This window comes from Armigeres subalbatus, chromosome 2, assembly GCF_024139115.2.
Source record: "Armigeres subalbatus isolate Guangzhou_Male chromosome 2, GZ_Asu_2, whole genome shotgun sequence".
NCBI classification, from domain to species: domain Eukaryota; kingdom Metazoa; phylum Arthropoda; class Insecta; order Diptera; family Culicidae; genus Armigeres; species Armigeres subalbatus.
Window position 1 is genome coordinate 228,835,323 of NC_085140.1, and position 13,656 is coordinate 228,848,978.

Here is a 13,656-nt window from a genome sequence, read left to right on the forward strand (position 1 = left end):
TATTACGGTCAGAAGAGTAATTGACCTTGCAATTGTCTCGTTTCCTAGTTCCAGTTGCTAACGGGTAACACTGGTTATTCAGAGATTCCGAGCAAGGCCGAATTTTCTTTTAATTTTCATAACTTCTATGAATAGCATTGGGGACGGATTTTAATTTATCGTTTCGACATTATTTTTTACATATTTTTCCCAGTGTGCTATAGCATATATGGTTACGGCTGGCTGAACAATTGTTGAAATAAAAATCTTGTAGAGTTGTTAACCAACTGTAGTATGCAAATTAACTTGATAATTAAGAGTCCAATTATGATTCATATTCAGCTATTAGATTATTTATCAGTTCAATCAAAGTTTATTGCCTATATTCCGGGGATTAAACCACTCGACTTGGAAATTAATTTACAATGTTCTGAAAACTCATATGTGAATATGTACATTATGTTGAAGATAATGATTCGAAAAATGTATTGGAGGTAACCACTTTCCCTTCGATGGGACTGGTACCCACGACCCTCAGTACGCTAGACTTGTGCTTTAACCAACTAAGCTAACAATACTTAGGTAATTCGGCCTTACAATGTTTACTCTGGTGGTTGAATGCTCAACACTTGAAGGATCTTGTAGCTTGCAAGCCATCGATCACTCGATAGCGAGTCAACCCACAGTTCAACTTTTCTTCTTGCATCACATTAGTGAACGTTACGGCATCCAGTTCAATAATGGCACTCACGTTGTTAAATTGCAACTTATCATTACGGTATGTTTTGCACAATTTAAAATACGGAAAGCATGCAAAGGCTTCGTTTTAATCAAACAAAGTATCTTTTAACTCTTGTTCACTCAATTCCCAACTGATGTCGATCAATTTGATAGCTGGTTTCAGATTTTCACGTACATTCACATCGTACAGTCCTCCCATTTTTTCTCTACATTCTCAGAAGTTTGACGCTTCTGCTTCTTCTTCTTCTTATTGGCATTACATCCCCATACTGGGACAGAGCCGCCTCGCAGCTTAGTGTTCATTGAACACTTCCACCAGTTATTAAACTGCGAGGTTTCTAAGCCAAGTTACCATTTTTGCATTCGTACATCATGAGGCTAACACGATGATACTTTTATGCCCAGGGAACTCGAGACAATTTCCAATCCGAAAATTGCCTAGACCGGCACCGGGAATCGAATCCAGCCTTGCTTTGTAGCCGCGCGTCTTACCGCACGGCTAAGGAGGGCCCATAGTTTGACGCTATGTTTTTTTTTTCTAAAGCAATCACGACCTCACCATACTTACCACTCGTAACCCGTTTTACATTCAGATGTCTGGTATTCACTTTCTTTCTTAACTCTGCTCGAATATTTTTTACCGCAACACCCGACTTTGTTTTAACAATAACAACAGGATTCGGTTTACGATTTACATCTTTTGACTCATTAGAAATATTTTTTCCGCCTATTTTTAACACGTCAGCAAACTTGTTTTCGGTGTAATTTCAACATCACTGTGGCTCACTATATAATTCAGCTTTCTCCGCTTGGCAAATGATCTTGTGACCATACGCCGGGGAACATTTATTTCATCGGTGCCAATATTGCTCCGATCATTCACACGTGCAGTTTCCTCACGAACCACTTTGCGTATAATCCGATCAAGATTTTTCACTATTTCCGCTATACCGGTCAGATCCTTTAGCTTGTTTGCAATTTCAGCTAACCGTTTCTCACAGTGTCTATCGTCAAATTCAGCCAAATTTAAGCAAGCATCACACACAAAAACCGCATTTTTTACGATCATTAGTAGCGCTATCTCTTCGCTCGTAACGCCCGCAACCATATTTCCCCCGTCTGCTTCCACCGCTTCCACGGGCATCTCACCCGGCCCAAAGCTAAATAGGCAGAAGTCAGAACAACAATATCTATCCCACCTTTGCTGGGTTTCCTATTCATATGGGACAAATATGCGATTCACGGCAGTTTAGCCAAACAAAAACATTCAGGTAATTCGCACTTTCACACTTCATCACCGGTGTACCACACGTATTTGCGTAGGTTTTGGATAACCGGAAAAAGAGATCGACCACACCTTTGTTAATAAACTACACCACATACTTTCACTGTAGTGCATCTTAAAGAGGCTGCACTCATAACAAAAAGATGCAGTGTCAAAATTGGAACGGCGCGCTTGCTGTCAAATCAGTTGTTCCAATCGAGCACAAGGTTCTTGAAGGTGGGAGTATTGCGTCACTTGTATAATGCAGGCACTTTAGTGCATCTATATTCGTGAGGGTACAATCTTGGGTACAATGTTGATCCACAGACAAACAGACATAACACATTGAACATTCACTCATCAAATTCATCGTCGTCCACACACTAACGACATCTGTTGATTTCACTAAGTTGGGCAAATCACGCAGCAGATGGCGGTAGTAAGCAAACGTCAAACTCGAGCAAATCCGATGCCCACGCCACGAGTGATCGATTGGCCAACTAATGATTATTTAAATTGACCGGTAAATCAGTGAACGATGATAATTTCACGAGTCTTATGTCTGTGGTTGAACTGAAACTTATCCTAATGTGGGGGGGGGGGGGGGTTCCAGGAGCCAACAGAGAGCATCCAGTCTCCCCAGCGTAAAGGTATGGGTGACATGACCAACCTTTGCATGACGAGAGGAGAGACAATGCTGGTTTCCATTATTAATCATATACTTGATACAGATTACATATAAGACTATAAGACAAATGCAACCCCAACCTCTGCAACCAGTTTTAATAGCTTTTTAAATTTTTGAGAAAAGCTCCAAAAAATTCTTCGAAATGAATTTCATAAGACGATCTTATGAAATATTTTGAATGTATGTAAAAAATGTAACCTGGATTCGAACCGTGGACGTCGGGATTAGGAGGCGCGTGATTACATAACACACCTATCAACGCCTTAAGAAAACATTTCGCTACTGGATAGCCAATATAAATCCAGAATTTGTCAAAACAAGGTCAAGGTCTGATATTCATAATTCCAGTCTTATGAAATGTTCTCATAAGATTGGTCGTATGAAAATTGTAAGAGCCATTTTCCTGAGTGAAATCAACACATTTTCTTATGTCGCAATTTCAAAAGAGTATCTTATGATGTTCATACGACCCGTTCCCTTCCTTCCGTGGTGCCCTTGAAAACGCGAGGTAAAAAAACATTTGGATTCCGAAAAGTTTGTCCTCAAACCAGTATATGCCAGCCATCGGTCGCATTTGTCGACATTGGCAAACGTTAGCATTGGAAGGTGATGGCAAGTTCTCACGATACGAGAATGAACTCGTCAAATGATCTTATATTTGAACTCGCCGAAAAATATTTAAAGCATTACTAATCTTCAATACAATAATTTTTCTGGAAGAACTTTATATAAAACTGCAAATTCCAATATCTTACATATTTCAACACATCAAACTCCTCTGATGTGACCGTGTACTATACATATGTGGAAGTGTTGGCTTGACAAATAGATTGCGAGTGATTTGACTATGCGTCCAATTTGGGAATTTCGAGCTCATTCAGTAGCCGCTAGGTTGCGTTAAGTTAAAGGACCAGTCTAGCGTACTGTAGGGCCATGGGTTCGAGTCCCATCGAAGGGAAAGTGGTTACCTCCAATACATTTTGCAAATCAATATCTTCCGCATAATGTACATATTCACATACACTCAGGAAAATCGACACATACTTTATGGCAAAAATTCATGTATTTTGAAATATGCATATCATGCGTCGGCACATACTTAATTGCTTACAAATTCACACATGGATACTATGACCCACATGGATAGTATGTGTGAACACTCATTCAATGCATGTGGGCGCATGGAATATATGTGTCGAAACTATGGAATCCATTTCGCTACCCCCATTGAAAAAATCCATGTGTGAACACATGATTATAATGCGGAGTTTTTTGTTAGTGTATGAGTTTTCACAACATTGTAAATTAATGTCCAAGTCAAGTGATTTAATCCTCGGAATATAGGCAATTAACTTTGATCGAACATTAAACCCACCAGATACACTAGCGAAACGGATAAATTCCAAAACAGCTTTCAAGATAATTGCTTTGATTATTCAAACAACTTGATAAAATAAGACAACTACCTGAATGATGCTGATGTAATTTTCAAAATCCTATAAACTATATTCTTTTCTCTAACCTATATTCTGAATAACTGAAAAGTTTTTTAGGAAACAGCAATTTATTTATACTGGCTGATTTCTAAATATCTAACATTACAGTTAATTCCTCATACACCAGTTTCTCCCAGTAGTTGAACTTTGAACTGAACTTCAAGAGAATGATTCTCAGGGGCCATCCAGAAACCACGTGGTCATATTTTTGAAGATTTTTAACCCCCCCCCCCTCCCACCATGTGGCTTATCGTGGTCATTTGGTCATTTTCCAAAATATCCCTATATTTTTTATTTTTTTTTATTTCTTTTTTGGTGATTTTTTTTAAATAATTATGAAGTTCACCACTGAATATCCATATAGATTCCTAAGAGTATTTGGGATATTCCGTAGTTCTGGAGGTACTGGAAATTATTAAGATATATTAACCTCAGCGAAGTATCTGAACTGAACTGAAGGTTTTTCTAAGGGCATACAAGTTTTATTCAGAATCTCAAAACTCTCTTCATTATGCCAAGATTATATGATTCTAATCAGAACCGTAACACAATGTCCTTAATATTCCTTTGCCTAAATTATACAGTTTTGGCTTAAAATGCAAGTTTTCATTTTAAACCTACAGTCTTTAATATCTTTGGGTTCCTTTTGGTATTCTAGAATTTATTGTTATATTTTGGTATTTAACCCTCTCAGGACGATTTTTTTACATGGATTTAACGTACATATTTAGGGGTTTCCACTCGATCTTGCCAAAACTAGTATAGAAAGAACTAAAAAGTCGTACTTTTTTCGGGTGTCATAGGCCAAACTGCTCTGAAGTACATATCCTCGAAAGTATCAAAATCATGTCAAGAAACAAAATGTCCTAAGACATGATATTATGGAGTTTTGAAACGACCCGATCAACCAAGTCCTGAACGATGTATCCGTGCATCGCTGAGCATCCAAGCAGGTCCATTGAGCCAATGCGATTTCATTTATTACTTTCAAGACCTTCCATGAGTCGATGTTCTAAGATACGATATCGACTGAAATGAAAACTCAGCCTAGAAAATTTTAAAAAATTTCCATAACATTAGGAAATTTCCAATAAAGAAATCATGAAATTAGCAATAAAAAATATCAAATTTTCTACAAATAATGCAAAATTTCCATAAACAATTAAGAATTTTCCACAAAACAAAAATAAATTAACACTTTTAAAACCAAAAATTACAAACATAAAAGAAGAATTTTCCATAAAGAAATCAAAATGTTCCACGGAAAAAATACAAACATTCCATAAATAAATCAATATTAGAAAAAAATATTACAACATTTTCAACAAAAACCTTTCCATGAAAAAATCAATAATGAGCATTGAAAAAAAGGAAATTTTCTATCAAAGAATATGAAAAAGCAATAAAATTAAGCATTTTTCCATAGATTAACCCTTCTTTAAAAGCGTTTGAAGTTCATGAAAATTTTATCAATTTGGTTGCTTTTCTTTCTTATTTTCTTATTTTAGCACCACACTCTAGATCAATTTCCGTGCGTTTGTTCTCTTTTCCTCAACAGCTGACCAAAAATTGTATTTTAATGACTTTTTACATTTCCCCGTTAAATTCACTAACTTTTTGTATATACAAACATTGCGGATCCCAAAACGAATCGATTAGGGAGAATCTTGCAAATCGGTCAACCGGTTCGCGAGTTAAATCGTCAAGAAGGAAATCTCAACTCATTTTTATTATATAGAGATTATGTGTAGAAAAAAATATTTATTTTGTGAAAAATTTTGTAATTGTTCATTGCTAATATTGATTTATTCATGAAAATTTTGTATTTTTTTCGTGGAACATTTTGATTTCTTTATGGAAAATTCTTATTTTACAATTGCAGTTTTTGCTTTCAAAAGTGCTAATTTATTATTGTTGAAATTTTTTTTCGGAATTTACGCTGGACTTGTTTTTTTTTTCATTAACAATTTATAGCAAAATTTCCAAGCAAAATTTTTCACAGAGAATTGTTCAAAAATCATTCGGAATGCCAGCACTTTATCAGGATTGTATGAAGTAAAGTCAAAGTTTTTACAGGCAATTTCTTTCCTGAATATCCACAAGCAATTCTTTTGATTTTTTTTTCTTGGATTATTGTAAAAACATGAACATTTTTAAAAATTGTAGCTGCAGACCGCTAATGCAAAAATGTCAGCGGCGCGATGCCAAAAACCATCTGCGGCGGTGGCGCGGCGGATTTTTTCTTTATATTTTCCCATTTTTCCTTTCCAATTTTTTTTTGTGGAAATTGAGACTGAATCGCAACTTGTTTTTTCGTTTTTTTTTATGGAAATGGGCTAAGGCTAAGATGGTCAAATAACGCAGATACGCATCGACGTTGCGACCGACGCTGCGTTACCGGTTATTTTCGATGCACACCTAGGTCTTTTCAACGCTGAGTTGAAACGACGCTACGTGGGCATCGGTTCTAAGATGCGCTTTGCGTTTAATGATATGTATTTTTTACACCGCTATTGTTATTCACCAAAAACTTTTCGTATTAAAAAAGACCACGTGGTTCGAGAGCAACACCTCCCTCCCCCCATGTGGCTTATCGTGGTCATTTTGCAAACCCCCCCCTCCCCCCATATATGACCACGTGGTTTCTGGACGGCCCCTCACCCCTTTTTCTGTTTCTTCTTTTTCATGCAACGCCAAATCGCCAACCGATGATGTAACAAAATTAATATGAATAGAGTAATCGATTAACAATATGTATTTTTTAACCATCGATACACTGCGAAACACAATCTTAAAAGTACTATTGAAACAAATCTTCCATTCTTCGTCGTTTGCTTTTTGTGCTCGCAGAACTTCTGTAAGCAGTTTTGCCAATAGATCGCATAGTTTCCAGCTTCTGCTTTTTAGCAACCTTTTTCCGGTTTTTGATAGCAGCCTTTCGCTTCACAGCCTGTAGAGGATTGTTGATTTTTTCTACTGCTATGGCCCGTTGACGCGCACCACGTTTCTCGAGAATCTTGGATTGCATGTGCAGACGAATTTCGTCGTACTTTTCGCCACCGATCTTTGATTTCACCCGATTTCCCAGCCGCATCACAATTGTCTTCAGTGTCGAGTTAAGATGATCTTTGTCGCTTAACTCTCGCGTTACTGGAGATAGTATTGCGGGGGCGATGGATTCCGCCATGTTTTTGTCTAATATACCAATCAGAGCCTCCATCCATTGGAACATGTGTTTACGCTATTTATATAAAAAAGAAAGAAAATTAGTTAAATATATGCAAAATGCTACTCAATTTAATTTATTTAAAAGTGGTACTCTAGGAACATAACGATTTTAAATCAAAATTTAAAAAATATATTTTATTGCCTATCCAAACTATACTACAAAATTCAGTATCTTACCACAGATAACAGATGTTGAGGCTGGCATCCCATACGTGTGTAAACATTCGCAACCGTTAATTTAAATGTATTTTAAATTAGGACCGCGTTTGGCAATCGATTGGAGATGGCGCAAAGATCATTGTTATTGAAAACGCAGCCCGATTGCGGCTGTCAAATGCATTGGCTGCGTTCGACGGTTGTAATTCAGCTGCATCCTTAGTTACTGCCGCAATCAGTTGAGTAGATGGCAGTAGTGGGCCAACGTATATCAATTCAAAAGTTTACACAGGGTTTTCAATAAAATTTGTTGTAGCTTCAATGTCTGTTATCTGTGATCTTACTGTATCTAGGTGTCAAAGTTTACACACACGCAAAACTGAAAGTATGCTCTTTTCGGGAGATGTATGCTCTTTTGCTGGAGAATGGGACTACCCACAAAAGGAGTAAAATTTGAAGCATAAAAAGCATAAGTTTTTCATGTTATTATGCATAAAAGAGAATCATTTGCGAATAAAAGAAAGTCATAATTATGCATAATATTTATTCCTTTTTATGTGTAGTCCCATTCTCTCACGAAAGAGTGTACTTTGAAGTCATAATTGATTACTTTATAGTTAAAAGAGCATACTTTAAAGTATTTTGTGTGTAAAATTTTTTAGCAGTGCAAAGCTTTATATAAAGCTCGTAATCTGAACAAATCATTGGAGTGAAATCAGTAATGTTTCAAATTGTTCGGCGGGATTAATTTTCAATATGAATCTAATAAAGTGAAGAACTGAAATCATTTGAAAATTCACAGAAATGAAAATCTGAAGCATTAATTTTCCTAGCGGCTGATCTAGATTCCTTTTTATAACAGTTGTGTTTCGAAAACAACTTGTATACCACTCAGTTTCATTTTCTGATTTCCTACTGACACCAGCTAGAGTGAGATGGTACGCCTCGAACTATGTTCACCCGAAAGTGCGGCTCAAACAGCGTCTGCCTGGTACCCAGTGGCTGATTAACGAAACGCTGTATCGCGTCAGCTATACCTAAGGTGGCAGTCCCACCAGCGCGATGTAGATAACGCGACCCCGGTAAGATAGCTTACTGAAGTCTCTCAAATACCACGAAAAATGGAGATAGAAGAAAAACACGTTTATTTTTGGCAACCGGTCGGCAACGAAATAAGGACAATGATTGGAAACTCGGTACCTGGAATGTCAGGACCCTAGATGAACCTGGACGAGTGAGCCTTCTGGCTCGCGAACTGCAGAATGTTGGAGTGAACGTGGCCGCTATTCAAGAAGTCCGATGGCCCAGATCCGGGGAACATGAATTTCGAGCCGTGGATCCCACGACCAACACTGCATTCAAATATAACATCTATCACAGTGGCGGCGAAAAAGCAGAGCAGTTGGAGTTAGTTTCGTAGTGATGGGCAAGCAGATGAAGCGAGTGATGCGGTGGAAACCCATTAGAGAACAAATCTGTGTGTTGAGGATACGGGGCAAATTCTTCAATTACAGCCTAATCAACGTTTACGCACCGACAAACGATAACACCGACGACTTGAAGGACACGTTTTATGAATGTCTTGATAAAGCCCATGGAGTGTGCCCAAAGCATGACGTGAAAATTGTTATCGGAGACTCAGGTAGAGAGTTTTTCCTTCCCATAATCGGTAAGGAGAGCCTTCACTCCGCTATCAATGACAGCGGCCTACGGCTAGTAAATTTTGCTGCTGCCAGAGGGAAGGCCATCAGTAGCACTTACTTTGCACCATATAACATACGAAAGCATACCTGGAGACACCCAAATGGTGAAACTTGCAACCAGATAGACCATGTTCTGGTGGATGGGCGCCATTTCTCGGATGTTATCGATGTGCGGACATTCAGAAGTCCGAACATTGACTCTCGAACGAAAGATCACAGCGAACGAAGCGATTGTCGGCGGAAGAAGTATCGGCTGAGTATCGTCAGAAGCTCGACGAACTGATAAATGCAATCAACGTTAGCGACAACATCAACGATCCATGGAGCGGTGAGCACAACAGCGCGAGAAATGGTAGGCACTGCACAGAGGCGATGGTTCGATGTAGAGTGTCAGAGAGTGACAAACGAGAAGAACGTTGCCAGAAGCCGGATGTTGGTGTCGGGTACCCGATCGAATAGAGGTCGGTACAAGAAAGCAAGATCAGCCGAAAAACGAATTTACCGCAGGAAGATAAATAAGTATGAAGAACAAGTAAAAAGAAAGAATGGAGCAGAACTATATGAGGAGGTTTTATGAGACTATCAATGGCATACGAAGAAAGACAGCGCCATCTCCCGTCATGTGCAACAACCAAGAAGGGAATTTGCTGACAGATAAAAACGAAGTGGCTGCCAGGTGGAAGCAACACTTTGAGACTTTGTTGAATAGTGGAATTGACGGTGCATCGGTGAACATAATAAATATTAGCGACGGTGGACAAGCTGTGGAGTCCCCTACACTAGATGAGGTTAAAAAAGCTATTAAGGCTGTGGGGAAGGGTCCTTCCGGCTCCCAACTGAACTTTTTAAACATGGCAGTGAGCAGCTTTATGGAGTTCTGTATCATATTATGTCAAAAATATGAGAAGACGAGGAATTGCCTGCTAGGTTGGACGGCCTCATTCGCCCTCTCTTTATGAAAGGGCACAGACTGGAGTGCGCCAATTACCGAGGAATAATCCTCTTTCGGCGTACAAAATTATGTCCCGCATTCTGTTGAACAGATTGAGATCGCTTGAGGAGTCCTTCGTTGGCGAATACCAGGCAGGTTTTCGTGAGGGCCGATCAACGACGGATCAAATGTTTATCCTGAGACAAATCCTTGATAAATTCCGGGAGTATAATTCCCACACATCATCTTTTTATTGATTTGAAGGCGGCTTACGATTCAGTGAAACAGAATGAATTATGGCAAATTATGCTAGAACATGATTTTCCGCCGTAACTAATACGGCTGATTCGTATAACGTTGGACGGATCGAAATCAAGTGTAAGGGTTGCGGATGAAATATCGACATCATTTGTCACCTTAGATGGATTGAAGCTGGTTTATGCACTCTCGAATCTACTGTTCAGTATAGCGCTCGAGGGAGCGATTTAGAGAGCTGGTGTGCAAAAAAGCGGTACCATTATCACAAGCACACGATATCGATATTATCAGGATTGATCGCCATGTCGTGAAAGAGGCTTTTGTGCCTTTTAAGAGGGAGACAGCGATGATTGGACTCACGATCAATACCAGCAAAACGAAGTACATGGTCGCTGGCAATCAACGTGGGTGTAGTGGTAGTGGTAGTAAAATGGTGCTAGATGGTGAAAAATTTGAAGTGGTAGAAGATTTTTTGTATTTTGAAACATTAGTGACGTGCGATAATGATGTTACCCGCGAGGTAAAAAGGCGTATTGCAGCTGCAAATAGGGCTTATTACGGACTTTGTAACCAGCTTAAGTCCCGTAGTCTGATTCTTCCGGTGGCTTTATGCGGCCATGAAACATGGACGTTAAATGAGGCTGATCGGAGTGTTTGAGCGTAATGTGCTGCGGACAATACCTACTCGGCGTAAACTGGATATTGTTAAGCTTATACAACACGGCAAACTACGATGGGCTGGATACGTTGTTCGTATGCCGGAAGAACGTCAAGCGAAGATAATATTTAGTAGAGAATCTGGAAGAGGCCGTAGGCTTGGTGGAAGGCCGCGTACACGATGGCTTTTTGCAGTTGAACAGGATCTGAGGCGTTCATGGCGACTGGAAGCGATTGGCCCAGGATAGAGTCCAGTGAAGAAGGATACTCCATTCGGCGTAGGTTCATCGAAGAGCTGTAGCCCATCAAGTATCAAGAAAGCATTCCTCGTAATTATCCATTTTTTTCAAAATAATTTCATCCGTGGATCTATAATAAAATTTTGCATTTTTCTCGCATTTTGCATAGATTAGTTTTTAATAATCACCGACGTATACTTTGCCATGAACGATTATGTTGCTTCTCACCATTGCATGTCTTCTTCTTATTGCCTCTCGAATTCGTCAATAACTTTCTTACATAAATATTTGTTTCAACTAGAAATACTAGAAAAAGAGATCGACAAAGACAAAAGATATTTAAAGAAATTGTATATACACGTAAAAAATTAGGTGAGATTATGTTAGTGTGATTGCAGCTTCGGCATTTGCGGGAAACCTTGTAAATAATCTTCACGTCAGATTTACAAAATATGGTTTCAACTTTCAGAGGAGGACTACTTTTATTGATTAAAGCGGAAAAGGCGGCAATTATAGAGAAAGAAACTACTCTCAGCGATCCTCAATGGCCTAATTTATCAGCAAATCTGATAAATTTCACTCGATATTCGTCAGTAAGTTTGATTTTTTCTAAAACAGTGTTTTGCCATAACTCCGTAGCGCAATGACCAAATAACGGCATTCTCTGTCTCAGTATAATAACATCATTTTGCGTCAAATGCATCAACAACGCGAAGAGGTCTTCTATTTACGGGCAGTCACTGATCTATTTTGCATTCATTTCAAAATCAATCAAAATCACAATATTGCAATAATTTTAAACCATGTAGTGCCATATAGCTTTCACTGAAATTTCATGTAACCAATACGGAGAAGTCACGGTTCACCTGATTAAAACCGTAACCATTTTCAAACTATACTGCGAGGCGGCAATGTCCCAGTGGGAGATGTAATGCAAATAAGAAGAGGTACATCCGAACAGAAAAATAAATATTCTCATCATCGGTACCTATATACTTAATCCGGTTTACTAAGCATATGAGTTTTTCTAAACATTCTAGAGTTCAGGCACATGATACGCATTTACTATTTGCACCTGATGGATCTGGTAGATACATTGAATCAAACTGCTTCTCGCTTGTATTCCGGAACGTGATGCGCTTAACGTTCAGGATGATTCCAAGGTTTCGGATATCTGGGTCTTCAGGGTAAAGTTAAACTTGACCTCCGATATTTTCTTGTAAAGCCAACATCCTGATAAACAATTTTGCTGAAGGAAGTAGGGACCTAGTTTTTCTTCTGTGATTTAACACAGCCAATCCAAAACGCTAGGCATCCGTTCTGAAAGGATTAATTTGTAAATAAGGGAAAAGTTTTTTGCTGGACATTTTGTACATATTTTTTTCAAAAATCGGGATGACAATTTTTGTTGACAACCTGACTTTCAAACTAACATTAGGTTGGAACAAAAATTAATTTCTTCTTTTGTTCCACTGACCTATCGATAATAAAGGGGTGGGAAATAAAAAAAAGCCATAAATTGATAAAATTGAAAAATTCATCAGTTTTCTTTAAAAAAAATTTGAAACTTCAAAATTTAATTATTTTTTTGGCCAAATTTCTAAATCCCCTTCAAAGAAATAAATTTGGGCACGAAATTTGGAGGGGGTGGTGAAAGTAAAAGATATTAAAATTTGTTCTCGCCTTATTGTGAAAGAATCATGAAAAAATGTTCAAAAAAACATGATTTCGCCTCCGTAACGCTTCACGACAAATAAGCCTTCCAAATAAACAATAAATTAAAAAAGTCGATTCTTACGAAAATGTTTAATAGATTGGTAGGGCAACTAACGTCTATCATTTTTTCGTGGCAAGCTCATTTTTCAAACTTATGAAGTATACCAAAAGCATATCAAAAGCAAAAAAGTTTTTTACCAACTTAAAAAAATATTTTTCAGAATAATTGATCGGAGTTTTACTGAAACTTAACAAGCGGCTTTTTCACTGTCTTGTGATATTTTGCACATAAAAAGATCACAAAACAATGTTTATTTCTATTTATGCGCTTATTTGATAAAGAATATCCTCGATAACTAAGTCGAGATTTTTTTTTAAAAAAGGTTTGTTACTAATTAGAATTGCTACTCGTTACTTTGTGCGTGAAATTATTTTATTTTTTACTAGTTGACCCGGCAGACGTTGTCCTGCATAGTAGGCGAAAATGCGCTTTGTAAAACTGCCCATGCGAAATACCCTAATTTCAGTTTTTCATAATTTCCTCAACCTTACTCGTGATTTTTACATGATAAAATTACATATAAACCGTGATTTTTACAT

General features: G+C 38.0%; 1 protein-coding gene across 1 annotated transcript in view; it reads right to left on the minus strand.

Annotated features, from left to right (window-relative positions):
- Positions 1 to 6,900: 6,900 nt before the first annotated feature.
- The window catches only part of LOC134211841 (small subunit processome component 20 homolog), a 50,586-nt gene continuing 43,830 nt past the window's right edge, over positions 6,901 to 13,656 (minus strand). The window contains exon 9 of the mRNA XM_062689141.1: positions 6,901 to 7,409. Within this exon, the coding sequence (XP_062545125.1) occupies positions 6,969 to 7,409 (441 nt within the window). The 3' untranslated portion in view covers positions 6,901 to 6,968. The remainder of the gene's footprint in view (positions 7,410 to 13,656) is intronic.